General features: G+C 56.2%; 1 protein-coding gene across 1 annotated transcript; it reads left to right on the top strand.

The window, feature by feature from the left end:
• Nucleotides 1-656: 656 nt before the first annotated feature.
• On the top strand, nucleotides 657-3,613 carry LOC307068349 (forkhead box protein J1-like; the record flags this gene model as incomplete). The annotated part of the gene is made up of 2 exons (XM_079726168.1): nucleotides 657-1,154; nucleotides 2,846-3,613. The coding sequence occupies 2 exons, from the start codon at nucleotides 657-659 to the stop codon at nucleotides 3,611-3,613; spliced, it is 1,266 nt and encodes a 421-aa protein (XP_079582294.1).
• Between the last annotated feature and the right edge of the window lie 11,082 nt (nucleotides 3,614-14,695).

A 14,695-nucleotide genomic window follows, 5' to 3' on the forward strand; every position in this document is an offset into this window, starting at 1 on the left:
TGGGCCCGGGGACTGACATCAGAGGCGTTTGGGGGACACTCACTTCCCGCCCCCTTATAACTCTCTGTATTGTTTCCTTCCTTCCCCTTGATCCCCATCCTAATATCCCTTTTCAAAGATCAGACGTACTCCCCCGCCCCCCGACCCGTCGTGCTGCCCTCCTGGACTCTCTCGCCCCATTTCCATTGGTTGTGGACGGAGAGAGGGGGGTTAATTCCCCGCTTTGAGGGAGAAAGGGGTGGCCTCGCATGCCCCTACACTATTCCCTCGTTTGGCTAATTAAGTCTCCCCTAAAAGATCAAAGAGGAAAAGAACGAGGCGAACCCCGTGTGGGTCGGACCCCCGGGCACACCTTCTGTTTCCCAGACCTCGGCAGTAAAAGATCCTCCCCAGCTGCAGGAAGGATTTTAGTAAGAGCCTCCCCCCTCGCACACACTCGCCCCTCGTGGGTGGGGAAAGAGGGCTCAGTTCCCGCTCTGGTCCCCGCAGGCACCACATTCAGATTGGAGGAGGCTACCCCCGGATCGCGGGATGGAAGCCCGCTTCCGGGAGGCTGCGTAACTGAAGCCGCGGGAGTCAGCGGGCCGGAGAGCTCGGCGGCCACCCTCGGCTCGGCTCGTGGATGTTGACAGCCCCCTCGGAGAGTCCCCGCAGATATGGCGGAGAGCTGGCTACGCGTCTCGGGAGCAGGGGCAGCGGAGGAGGCCGGACCGGAAGGCGGCCTGGAGGAGTCCAACGCCCTGAATGACAGCCTGACCAGCCTGCAGTGGCTGCAGGAATTCTCCCTTCTCAACGCCAAGGTCCCCGCCCTGCCTTCGGGGGACACCGACCCCCACGGCTACCACGAGCTGTCAGGCTCGGCCGAGCCGGGGTCTCCCCTGGCGGCGGACCCCGCCTGCCTGGGGCAGCCGCACACGCCTGGCAAGCCCACGTACTCCTGCACGCCGCGGAGCGCCCCCTCGGGGCTGCAGGCCTCGCCTCCCGACGACGTGGACTACGCCACCAACCCGCACGTGAAGCCGCCCTACTCGTATGCCACGCTCATCTGCATGGCCATGCAGGCCAGCAAGGCCACCAAGATCACCCTGTCGGCCATCTACAAGTGGATCACGGACAACTTCTGCTACTTCCGCCACGCTGATCCCACCTGGCAGGTAGGGGAGGCACTCCCTCCCTCCCTCCCCATGCCCGCACGGACTGGACTCACATCCCAGATCTGCAGGCCAAGTAGGCGCGGTACGGCCAGGGCCCCGAGAGAGGAAGGCCGTCGAGGAAGGACCTCAAGGGAGCCCAGTGCTTGGACTGCTGCCCCTTTGACTTCAGAGACGGAGGAGGGAGGATGTTCAGAGGGCTGTAGGGGTGCCGACATAGAGGTTCAAGTGGAAAGAACTTGTCACTCATCCGGCAGTCTCAGCCCAAAGACCAGGGCTGAACTATGCGTGGACACAGCTCCCCAGGGTAGGTTGATGGACTGAGGGACACATTTTTGTCCCAAGTCCTGGAATTCCTAGACACTACCCTCCTCGAGGTCAGTTTGTCAGGGCCTGACTGGAGGCAGAGCGTCGTTCCTGCCAGGCTCTGCATCCTGCCTGCTTTCAGTTGGCTGGAGGGGGTCTGGGAGGGGAGAGGGGCGTGCTGCGGGGTGTGAAGGCCATCTGTGTCCCAGTGGAAGGGCTACGGGGCCTTCCGAAAGCTGCTGTGCCAGCCCCCACCCCAAGCCCTCCCTAGTTTCCTGCCTTCACTCCTCCCCCTCTTCTCATCAACCTCCCTGGGGGGACAATTACCTCAGCCACGTGCTTTCCACAGGGGCTCTTTCCTCCCACACTGGCTTCATGTTCCAAGTCTCCGGAACCTGGCACAGAGCAGCCAAGGGGCCCAGGCCACCATGTAAACATCCCAGTCTTGCCAGGGGGTACTACTCACCTGCCGGCCCCACGCACCAGGCCCCAGAACCCTGTGCCCCAGCGTGGTTTGGACTGTGCACCCAGGCGTGAACAAGGCAGGATGGTGATTCAGGCTGGGCACACACTGCCCTGAGCATCTTCGACCATCAGGATCAGGGGCTACTTGGGGACAGAGACCCTGAGGATGCACAGATCCTTTCCCTGTGGCACAGGTCACAGGATCACAGTTCCTGTGATCCCAGCTATTCCACGTTTGCTTGGGCCCTGACCCTGGGGCAGGTACCATTTGTAACCTTGGTGAGAAAGCAGAGACCCTCCACCCCCCCCCACCCTACTCCAAGCCTGAGAGGCCCCAGGAATGAGCGCTATGCTCTTGGCTGGGTAATAATCAACTGAGGCCTCAGAGCCTGGGGTGGGAGGAGGGGGACATGGTGGGTGAGGGTCCAGGCCAGCAGCCGGCTCTAGAAACAAGGAACGTCATCAGATCCTCCCACACTTCATCCCCCCACCCCCCCACACACACCCTCACACCCACTCACTCATTTCACAAACAGAGAAGGCCAGCCAGGCCCAGGCAGAGGGAGATGGCCGTCCAGGCCCTGGGGGAGCCAAGGCCTTTGACCAGAGGCCGCAAGCGGCGGGGTAAGGGAGGGAGGGCAGGACAGGGTGGCACTGAGAGCCACCCTGCGGCTCAGGGCTCGGATGACTGAGCAGGCAGATATCCTGGCAAAAGGGAACAAAAACCCCCGACGGCACTCCCAGCGCCTGGTGCCCCGTGGCTGGTGTCCCAGAGCCTCCCGGTCGGAGCAGCGCCTCTGTCTCCCCTGCCCCCATCGGAGAGAAGGTGGTGGTGGGACTGGCAGTGGCGCTAGGAGCCCCCCATCACTGAGCCCACCCACTCACCCAGCTGTCTTCCTTCTCTCCTATCTCCCTGTGTCCAGAACTCCATCCGCCACAACCTGTCCCTGAACAAGGGCTTCATCAAGGTGCCTCGGGAGAAGGACGAGCCAGGCAAGGGGGGCTTCTGGCGCATCGACCCCCAGTACGCCGAGCGGCTGCTGAGTGGGGCCTTGAAGAAGCGGCGGCTGCCCCCAGTCCACATCCACCCGGCCTTTGCCCGCCAGGCCGCGCCGGAGCCCAGCGCCGCCCCATGGGCTGGGCCACTGACCGTGAGCACCGAGGCCCAGCAGCTGCTGCAGGAGTTCGAGGAGGCCACTGGGGAGGCGGGCTGGGGTGCAGGCGAGGGCAGGCTGGGGCGTAAGCGTCAACAGCCGCTGCCCAAGCAGGAGGCCAAGGTCCCGCGGCCCTCCAGCCCCCTGCTGCTGACCCAGGAGGAGCAGGGTGAGCTGGAACCCCTCAAGGGCAACTTTGACTGGGAGGCCATCTTGGACGCTGGCACGCTGGACGGGGAGCTGGGCACGCTGGAGACCTCGGAGCTGATCCCGCCGCTGAGCCCCGCCTCACACGGGGACGTGGACCTCACCATCCACGGCCACCACATCGAGTGCCCTGTTACCTGGGGGCCTGCAGTGGAGCAGGCTACCGACAGCCTGGACTTTGATGAGACCTTCCTGGCCACATCCTTCCTGCAGCACCCCTGGGACGAGAGCACCCGTAGCTCCCTGCCCCCCGAGCCCCTCTTTGAGGCCGGGGATGCCACACTGGCCTCTGATCTGCATGACTGGGCCAGCCTGGGCGCCTTCTTGTAAGAAGCCAGGCCCTGCCCCACCTCCAGACAGCACCGAAGTCTGGACCCAGACTGCCCCCCTCCCCGCCAGTGCAGGCCCATGGACACCCTACCGCCCAGGCAGGGGCTGGGCCAGGTCACCCCGCCAGGCCACATGGCCCCCAGCCCAGGCCATCCTCAGATCCTAGTCCAGCAGGCTGAGAATTGGGGCCCAGGACCAAAACTGCTGCCTCCGCTCCCCAGCCCCCCATACACACAGTGTTTCGTTGATCCACTTCTTCCCTGCCCCAGAGACATGCTAAGGGCCCTGCACTATGAGAGCTGCGGCTTGGAGGGGCCCTGGCCAAGCTGGAAACATCAGTACAGGGCCCGCCCCAGAACACCTTAGCTTCGAAGCTTCTCTCTCTCCTGCTCTCCTCCCCAGGTCTCTATCCAGAGAAAGTTCCCAGGTACAAGAAAATACTGATTAGGTGACTGCAAATTAATACCCAAGAGGCCTCTCCCGGCAGTCTGTGAGGAGGAGCTAGGCGGAGGGGGGAAGAGAGAGGAGACAGAAATGAGGCCGGGGTGCTGGGTGGAGCCAGGAGATTTTCTAAGGCCTCTGGGATCTTCTGGCTTCATCCCTAGAGATGGAGCACAGGGTATGTGTCCCTAATCTTTGAGCCCAACTTGAGGCTGAGAGCAGCGGGGAGTTGGGGATCTGGGGGTTAGGGGCTGGGGCAGCCAAGCTGCAGGGGGAAAGGGGACAGACAGACTGATGTAGTGAGTGTAGCTATAGCGGAGGCTTAACTGGGAGGGACGCAGTGCTTGCTAGAACCACTGGGACCAGGAAGGGGGGATGGCCCCGTGCCCTTGCTTGCACTCCTGCGGGGGAGTGTCTTGCTCCACCATAAACCCCCTGGGCTGCATCCCACATCCACTCTCCTAACCCATCGGGCAATTTAACCTTTTTCATAGAAAGTTATTTACAATAAAAACATTTTTAAAAATAAAGTTTAAAAAAAATCTCAAACTGGACCTGCTTGCAACTTTCTCTGGGGAAAAGCATGGGCCAGTTTTGGGGAGGCCACGGCCCAAGGGGGAATGGCTGGGAGGAAGATGGGGGGCACCAAAGGCCTGCAGAGTGTCCCCTGATGCACTCCTCATGATCTCTGGGTCCCCAGAGAGAAAGGGGCTGAGAGGCGGCCCTCGGGGGTCCCCTGCAGCCAGGGCCTCGGTACCTCTATATGTGCAATGGGGAGACTGTACCCACAGGCCCGAGGAGCAGGCGGCAAAGGAGGCACAGCCCCCTCCCTGGCCCTGGAGACTCACTCACAAAGGCCGTTCTTGCCCAGGGCTCGGCTCACGTTCCCCACCTCGCCCAAGTTGAGGGCCTGCCCAGACTCACCTGCGGTCCTCGCCTGGGCCTGTCTCCAGCTCCTCCCTCCCTTGGTCCCTTCCTGAAGGGACAGGGTGTGAGGTCAGAGGGCCCCAGCCCCTGGGGCCCCACTTGCCACCCTGGGGTTCATTCACCCCGCCCAGGGCCTTCCCTCCAATGCAGGTTGGGGCTGAGGGAGGCCATCAGGGCAGACGGAAGACGGGGTGCCTAGACCCTACAGCTCCAGCCTGTGAGGAATCAACGTAGCAGAGTTCTGATGGGGAAACTGAGGCACAGCAAATATGTGACACTCGGCAGGCACCTTTCAACCCCCTCACCCCAGCTTTGCCTGGAACCCGTCTCTCCCCTGAGCCCGCACCTGGCCCCGCCAGCACGCCCTTGTGGTGCACAGCCCCTTCCCCCAGCACTCACGTGCACGTGCGCACAGACACACACACACACACAAATGGGCACTGTCCTACACAATCCTGCCCAGCCTCCACGAGCCCCTTTCTCCTGAAGCCCCTTTCTTTCCTTGCACTCGAGGCTGGCTCCAGGACAACCTGGCATTCCCCCGCCAACTTGCTGCTTTCCCTTGCTAATTATTCCAAATATTTCAGAAAGGTGCGCACACTGCAGGGCCAGCCGGGTTGGGGCCTTACAGAGCTCAGGAGGCAGCCCATCCCCTTCCCACCGCTTGCTGAGGAGGCTGCCCCAGCCTCCCTCTGAGACTCCCTTCACCCCCTAAGCAACGACTCCCTCCCTCTCCCCACCACCCTCCGGCCTTCCTCCCCACGCTCCCCAGCACTGGGGGAACATGGGGGCTCCAGCCTCTCCACTGGTCCCCAGGCTCAGCCTCCAGCCCCCGCCAAAAGGGGTACACCCTGGATTGACAGGTGGGGCCGGTCACTGTCCCACCTCCTCACCCTCTGCCTGGGCCCATGCTGGGGGAAGAGGGGCAAGGTCAGGGGCTGGCAGAACTGCCTGCCAGGTAAGGAAAGGCTGAAGAAGCTTCTGGCTGCCAGGAAGAATCACCAGGTGCTCCTGAAAATCCCTATGCTTGGGACTAGCGTCTCTGGGGCTGGGACCCAAACACTGGCACTTTTAAGGGTCCATGGATGCTGCCAACGAGCAGCCAAAGCTAAGAGGGGGCTCCGAAGCGGCCAGAACACAGGGCTTCACACACCCTTTCAGCAGGCAGCGTTTGGGGGTTGGCGGTGGAGGGGGCGGGAAGCGTCAGTGCATCCTGTCCCTCCTATTCATCCCTGCCCCGGCCCTTGGCTGGGTGGCTTTTTCAAAAAACGTTCAGTGACTCCGTATTTCTTTAGAGATTCAATGTAATCCCAGTCAATATATATTTTGCGCCCTTAACAGTAAGTTGCAGACAGGCTGCCCCATTAGCACTAGATACTTTAGTGTGTGTTTCCTTAGAACAAGGACACGCCTCCATAATCCCAGTACCACCATCACAATCAGGAAATGAACACTGACCTGGTAATCCCATGTAACCGCAGACCCCCTTCACGTCTTGCAGATCACCCCAGTAATGCTCCTCTCCAGTCCAGCATCCCAATCCAGGACCCCATGTTGCACTGAGTTGTCCTTTCTCTTTTGCCCTGTGTGGCTTTGAGCCCATGACTCAAGCTCTCTGGGCAGGTTTCGCATTTCCTTTGATCTCCACTTTTGAGGTGAGAAGCCCTTCAGCCACTTCACCCTCAGGTGTGGTACAGTCCCTTCCCAAAGCAAGAAGCCAGCTTTCTGTCTCCTCACTTTCCACCTCTTCCCTATCCTCCCTCCCCCATGTATCGCCAGCCAGGAAAGGGATGAGGGGCAATGTTCAAGAACTCAGTCTTTGGGGACCCTCCCCGTCTGCCCACGGGACAGGCCACCCCCAGCTCCAGTGACGGGAAGGCCCCCGGGATGGGATTCCATGCTGGCCTGAAGCAAATGCGCCAGGCCTCCTGAAGAGCTGAGCTGAGGGCAGGAAACACTCTTCTCCCCGCCTCTGCCCCCCTCAACATACTGGGGACCCAGACTTGAAGAAGGAAGGTCATGTCCATGGTGTCCTCCCAGATCAGCACCGACAGCGTCTCCTCCATGTCCGGCTCCTACATCGCCCCTGGCACGGAAGAGGACGGGGAGGCTCTCCCCTGCCCCCGGCCCGCCAGCAGGACCCCCTCAGAAGAAGCAGAGGTAAGAGAGGAGCATGGGATCGCCCTCGCCGCTCTGCTCTGCTCTGTATTCGAGTCCCAAGGAGCTCAGTCCAGGGCCTGCCAGGGAGATCAGCAAAGCCCCCCAGTGCTCAGGAGGGGAGCCCTGGAAAACAGGGTACCGTGTCGTTGAATCAAAGACTCCCTCAGATGTGATCTTCCATGTGGCACCACTTCTGTCCTGAGGACTTGGTTTGCGTTTGCTGCCAGGCGAGCTGGGTAGGAGAGCCGGTGACATCTGCACCTTGACTTTTTTTGCTCCTTTGCAGGTGACGCCAGCGGCGTCTCCAGACTGCAACTTTGCGGGCCTCGCCGCCACCGCCGAAGAGCAGGATGCAGAGGTAAGAGCAAGGTGGACGCTGGTGCCCCTCCCCGGTCAGAGGGACTGCCGCGCTGGCAGAGGATGCAAATAGGATGGGGGCTGTTCTGGAAGAAGCCTTCCAAGCTGCTGCACTTGGATCTGTTAGAGGCAGGGTGCAGGCAGAGGGACTGTCCGATTAGCAGAGGGCGCTGGTCTCAGCGTAATAGGCGTGGGGTGAGTTCCAGAGGGAAGTCTTCCAGGGCAGACCCTTGAGAGGGTGTCTGTCCTCCAATTCACTTAGTATTTACCTGGCACAGCCATCTCACATCTTCCTGGCACTGGGGGACACAAAGACCGAGTGACATGGCTTTTGCCTGCCCACGCCCCCAATCCACCCATCCCACCCATCCCGGAGCTCCATCTGATGGAGGAATCAGAGTTATAACTCAGCGTGAGAAGTGCTCTGACGGAGGTGTGGCCCAAGTATATGGAATGCCCAGCTCCCAGTGGGGACTCTACAACTTTCTCTTGAGCCAGATGTTCTCAAAGGAGTATCTGGATGGGATTGGGGATCCTAAAGGGTTTCTGAAAGTTTTATGATCTCACGGTTTGCTTTTTCATTTGACAACTTTTATTTCCACCTGAGAGAAACAGTGTGAGCTAAACTATTACCAAGGCTATTCCTGACAGTCCCACGGTCCCTCTGTAAGGTGCCTCAGACCTGGTCCCTCTGTAACGTGCCTCACACCTGGTCCCTATGGGCCGATCCTGCCTCGCCAAGCAAAATCTGCCTCTGCTGGGCCTCCCAGCCATCTCACACGGACAGGAAATGTATGCATACCATGAGGGTGATCAGTTCTGTCTTCTGACAATCAGTAGACTCATTTCACTGCTTTATGGACTCACAGTGCCTTCCTTCTGTCCTAGGGAAATGATGTTCTAGAAGAAGAGGACGGATCACCCACACAAGAAGATGGTAAAAGACCTGGTCTTTTGCTCCCTTTTATTATATTTCTTTCCCGGGTATTCTCTAAAGGGTAGAGAAAGGGGCACTGGTGTGACTTGGTGGCACTGCTCAAGGGTGTGGCTTTGGGGAAAGGTTGTCTTCTTGATGGAATATCAAAGCAAGCAGGGTATCTGAGGACCTCAGCAGCCTTCCTGGCTCTTTCTGGGCCTCTGAGCCAAGGCTGCAGTAGATACATGTAGTTCTCCATCTACGTTGAGTAGATCCTGAAGCTTCTTGGGCAACTGCCCTCACCTTCCTTCCTGCTTCAGCTTCTCAGCTGAGTCTCACAGAACTGCTCTAGCAGCCCCAAAGTTCATCTGCAGCAGGAGAACAGCTTCCTCCCCTTGGGGGAACCGACTGTTAGGCAGTAGGTTTTTCCTGCTTTAGTGAAGAAAATGGCTGATATTACAGTAGCAGAAGGATCACAGCCCTGGCGGCACAGCAAAGGTGAGGTGAAGAGACGTTAGCAGCTCAGCGTACACTAGTGTTTGTAGGCTATTGGAACGATTCTCTTTACCATCATTCAGGCCTCAAGTAGATAGTTTTTTTAAATTGGAAGAGTTGGTTTACAATGTTGTGTTAGTTTCTGCTCTAGAGCAACGTGAATCAATTCTACATATACATATATCCACTCTTTTTTTTAGATACTTTTCCCATATAGGCCATTACAGGGAACTGAGTAGAGTCCCCTGTGCTCTACAGCAGGTCCTTATTAGTTATCTGTTTTATATATAGTAGTGTGTATATGTCAATCCCAATCCCCAATTTATCCCTCCCCTCCCTTGCCCCCCGCCATAACCATAAGTTTGTTTTCTACATCTGTGACTCTATTTCTGTTTTGTAAATAAGGTCAATCATATCTTCAGTCGGAAGAATTTTGTTTCTAGTAAGCCGAGAAGCACAGGAACGACCTACATATAGAGCAAGGAAGTGGGGGCGGGGGAGGTGACCTGGGAATCCCACCTGGGAGTGTAGGACCAGGCGTCCCAGGAACCGGTGTCTCTTCCCTCTGTTCCTCTGAGGTGCCTCCACAGAAGGGCAACCTCCAGAGCAAACCTGGATCCCAGCCTGGATGCAGATGTCACACTAGTCACCTCTGCTTTGGCCATGGCAGTTGCTTGGGGGGCGGTGTGGTGTGCAGGGGGTGCGCATGTGCACATGACCACTCTCTCCTGGCCAAGTAGTGCCAGAGGAGGGGTGGTCGCCCAGGCTGTGCCTCTGCCACACGCGCACGCCAACTAAGCCGGGGTTGGGCACTACCTCCCCTCGGTTGATGTCTTCAGGGCACAAGGCTCCGAGTTCTCCATTGTGATTGTCGTCCCCAGTAGAATATTTGCTTCTAAAAGGCACAGGGCAGTACGTGGTTTCCGCCTGACATTCCATACGTGGTTTCCACCTGACATGCCGTACGCAGTAGATGTATGTTTCTTCCTCTCCCTTTCACCAAGGAAAAAAAACCGGGTGGGGAGCTTGAAAAAATAACATCTAAAACTGTCCCCTTCCCATCTTACACGACTGTAGGTTTCTGGTCAGCCCCTTAAAACATCCTCAGAATAGCAAATTAAGTCTCAAAGAAAATAAATCATAATTTTGCGAACAATGCGATTCTTTGATTTGAGGTGCAAAATTACGGGACCAAAGAGCTTTAATTGCCATTTTATGTATTAGTCATTTCGCAGAGCCTTGTGGTCATAAACACACCCCACGTGCACCGACAGACACAGGCCGGAGCCCGGGGTCACTTCCCCCGTGGCTCTCCTAGCTCTTCCAGCCTGGCTTAGCTCTGCTCTGGGCCCGGGTCCGCGTGTCCGAATCCCACAGACCTCCCCAGGGTCTGATTTCCCAGGAATGAAGGCTGGAAAGGGGCCAGTTAAGGAAACGGAGCAGAACAGAGCGAGAACACAAACGTACCCACACACTTTCCTTTATTGTCCACTCTACCCACTTAATTATTGTCTTTTTTTTAACATATGATTTGATGTTTTTTTGTCTCCATCCTTAAGATTTTTATTTTAAGGACAGCAAAGCAGACAAAAACACAGCCAGGTCCTCTCTAACTGCCTTAGCTCCGTTACAGGCCAGAGGACATTCGCATTTCTAGGTATGGAGTGTGACAATAACAATGACTTTGACATCGCCAGCATGAAAGCACTGGACAATAAGCTGTGCTCTGCGGCCTGCTTACCCGGTGAGTGGCAGTCTGCTGAACATGAACTTGGTGGGAGACGCTCCCCTGCTCGCACCCCTGCTCTCACCCTGGGACACCCATCTCCTGCCCTGCAGTTCCTGCAAGAAGGCATGGGCTTTGCTAAGGTGCTGGGAGCCAGTTGCTGAAAGGAAGTGAGGCGGCCTCGGGAGAGTCCTTGGGCAAAGAGCGACTCTGCTGTAAGCCAAATGATTTGGGCATGGAGAAAGGCGCAAAAATACCTCGAAGGCCTTCCGATTTGACCTGACCGTGTCCCCTCCATCATGATCTTGCAGATCCCATGGCAGGGGGCCTGGTCTTGTTTCCATCAACAGGCAGTTGAAGGCAGACACGGCCTCTGTGATAAGGCCTTGGAAAGAGAGCCTGAGCCCTTGAAAAGGGAACCTGTAGCCCCTCAGAGGAGAGTGTCTAGTTAGGATCAGAGAGGAATTTCAAAGCCAGCATTTTATAGACTAGCTCTGTGACCCAGTGAGCCCTGGGCTACCACCAGTTGCCTTGTGCTCCCTAGATTTGGATCCCAAAGGAACGGTCAGGGGTCGAGGGTGACTCTTCTCCCTGGAGCCCTAACTCTATAAATTCAATCAGGGCCATCAACGTGCCCCTTATTCCTTCTCATGACACTAAACTGAATCCGGGATGAGTTCTCAGGAGGAGCCCACCTGTCAGTCACACTCTGGGCACTGATGTCCCTCTGCTCTGTGCTCACCAAGGGCTTCACCAACCATGGCTCTAAAGCCACGTCTTGCCCGGTGGACTAGGTCGAAATTGCCCCTCCTGGGTTCACGGCAGAGACTGCCTTCATGTTGCGTGGTTTGTAACCTCTTAAACATGCCCTGGACATGCTTAAGCTTCAGGACAGCCACGTCCCATCGTGGGTCCAGTGCTTTACTCCCTTGGCAACGTGGCTACAGGTGCTGGAGGGACACAAACTCCTGTGGTTGCCACTCTCCATCAGCTTGCAAAAGACCCAGGTCCTCAGCCCTCTGGCCCCATGCAGGCTTGTGGTGGAGGAAGCCGTAATCCCCAGAGACACCTCCCACGGCCTTCCCAGGGGCTCGCCAGCCTTCCCACTTAGCGTTGACCCAGCCAGGCCTGGGCCAGAGCGGCTGAGCTCCAGGGTACACTTCACTTCCTGCCTTCCCACTCTTTACCTGGCTTCTGTCTGTCCATTTGTTTCTCATGTCTTTTTGCCAAATGTACGTCTGTCTGTCCAGTTTGTTTATTTTGAAACTCATTTAGGTTATCCAGACTTCATGTGAAAGTTCATGTTCACCCACTCCCAACCCCAAGCTTGCTGGGCGCGCGCACATCCGAGGGGCCCTCGCTGAGGCTTCCATTCCTAACTGGCAAGAGCCTGTATTTAATATGCTGAAATTTTCCAGGAAAAAAAATATTTGTGAGACTAGATTAATCCCTGTTCCACAAAAGCGGGGATGCTTCTGTGGCAAAGGTTACGGGCAGGATTTGTTTTGGTCACTAGTTGGGGAAGATGCCATCTCTGCCCTCTTCCGCCCTGAGTCTGTGGCAGCTGTGCCGGCCAGCCGCTCACTGGGCTTCAAGAGAGGAATCTTGGCTCCTGCCTCCCCACAGTGGCTCCCCACCAAACCCCGTGTTTGGCAGTGAGAGCTCCTGGGAATTGTTTCAGCCACCCATGCTGGTGGAAACTGACCCCAGGCCTTGTGCTTCCTCCTCTCCCTAACTCCTTCCGGCCAACCTGCCGGTGGATGTTTATTCCACTCTGGGATTGCGGCAGGGGAGCGAGACCTGGAAGGAAAACACTGCCTGGGCTTCTTTACGGTGATCTCGGGAGCCAGCCATTCTCAGATTAAAGTGGCTTCACCGTTCAGGCCAGACATGAAACCGAATGACAGTGGTGGCTGCCGGGAGAGGGAGTTGAGGGTCGCATCGTAGCCTCACCCCGAGGTCTCAAGGGCTCTTACGGGAGAAGGAAAGTGCATCTGCTCTCTTGGTAAAATGCTTCTCGGGTTCTGCTGTTAGCGTCACACTGGTAGTAAAGAGCTGGGGAACTCTCTGGAAGCATCTGTCGGGTTAATGTCGGGTTAATGACAGGAGCATCCACTGTGGTAGGTCCCGTGGAATCAGCAGACTTCACCACGCTCAGCTGTAAGTTCAAAGTTCCATCCTATGACTGAGGTGCCTCAGGCTGGCTTGGCCGTCAGGACAGCTTCTCAGGCACTTGGTCCCCCTCTGCACGCTGTTTCCTTCCCCACATGGATGCCACCCCCCTCACGGAGCGCCCACAAGGAGGGAGCCCGGGGAGCATCCCATGGTCCACCCTCCCCAGGCCCACAGGTGCTCTGCCAGGAGCCCCAGCTGGCGGCAAGGATGGCTCAGATTCCCATCCTTGCTGCTCTCATCACCCTTGTGGGAGTGATGCTGAGAAAGCACCTGTGTCATTCCAGCACCTCTTCCCCTAAGAAGCCTCTGGGTCTTCTTTGGCCCCAAGACCAATGCGGTGGGGGAGGGCGATGGTATGTTCTGAGATTGTTCTGCAAGGTTCTCAAAGGGAGGAAATCTGAGTTGACCATTGTAGGTGGTGAGCCGATTAGAATCGCGAGGCCGTGTTAGGTAGACGGGCCTCCAAGGAATCTGATGGAGTATCACACAGGCAGCAGGATAGTGGCCAGGGGACCAGTGACAATTCTGTGAAAAGGCTCTGGGGAGTGTGATGGGAAAAAGCAAAGATAATTTGAGTTTATTAGTGGAAATACAAATGTTTTTGTTTTGTTTTGTTTTGTTTTTTGTGGTACGTGGGCCTCTCACTGTTGTGGCCTCTCCCGTTGCAGAGCACAGGCTCCAGAGGCGCCGGCTCAGCGGCCATGGCTCATGGGCCAAGCCGCTCCACGGCATGTGGGATCTTCCCGGACCGGGGCACGAACCCATGTCCCCTGCATCGGCAGGCGGACTCTCAACCAAGGGTAAGCTGTGACAAAGCGAAAGAGAGGCATGGACATATATAAACTACCAAACGTAAGGTAGATAGATAGTGGGAAGGAGCCGCAGAGCACAGGGAGATCAGCTCGGTGCTTTGTGACCGCCTGGAGGGGTGGGATGGGGAGGGTGGGAGGGAGGGAGATGCATGAGGGAAGGGATGTGGGAACAGATGTATATGTATCACTGATTCACTTTGTTATAAAGCAGAAACTAATAAAAAATAATAATAAAAGACAAAGAAAAAAATAAATACTTGGGAAGAAAAAAAATACTTTGACTCAAGACAAGCTGGACATGGAGGAGTGAGAGAGGGCAAGGGGTAGAGGGAAAGACATGTTTCTGGGTGGGAGCTGGTGTACCATCCCCCGGGCACAGCTCCTGCACAGAGGCCTGATAAGGAGCCCTCACCTCCACCCACCCACAGCAATCAGAGAAGAAAAGGAAATAAAAGGAATCCAAATTGGAAAAGAAGAAGTAAAGCTGTCACTGTTTGCAGATGACATGATACTATACATAGAGAATCCTAAAGATGCTACCAGAAAACTACTAGAGCTAATCAATGAATTTGGTAAAGTAGCAGGATACAAAATTAATGCACAGAAATCTCTGGCATTCCTGTACACTAATGATGAAGAATCTGAAAGTGAAATCAAGAAAACACTCCCATTTACCATTGCAACAAAAAGAGTAAAATACCTAGGAATAAACCTACCTAAGGAGACAAAAGACCTGTATGCAGAAAATTATAAGACACTGATGAAAGAAATTAAAGATGATACAAATAGATGGAGAGATATACCATGCTCCTGGATTGGAAGAACCGATATTGTGAAAATGACTCTACCACCCAAAGGAATCTACAGGTTCAATGCAATCCCTATCAAACTACCACTGGCAGTTTTCACAGAACTAGAACAAAAAATTTCAAACTTTGTTTGGAAAAACAAAAGACCCCGAATAGCCAAAGCAATCTTGAGAACGAAAAACGGAGCTGGAGGAATCAGGCTCCCTGACTTCACACTACACTACAAAGCTACAGTAATCAAGACAGTGTTTTACTGCCACAAAA

Source organism: Hyperoodon ampullatus (genome assembly GCF_949752795.1).
Source record: "Hyperoodon ampullatus genome assembly, chromosome: 19".
NCBI lineage: Eukaryota > Metazoa > Chordata > Mammalia > Artiodactyla > Ziphiidae > Hyperoodon > Hyperoodon ampullatus.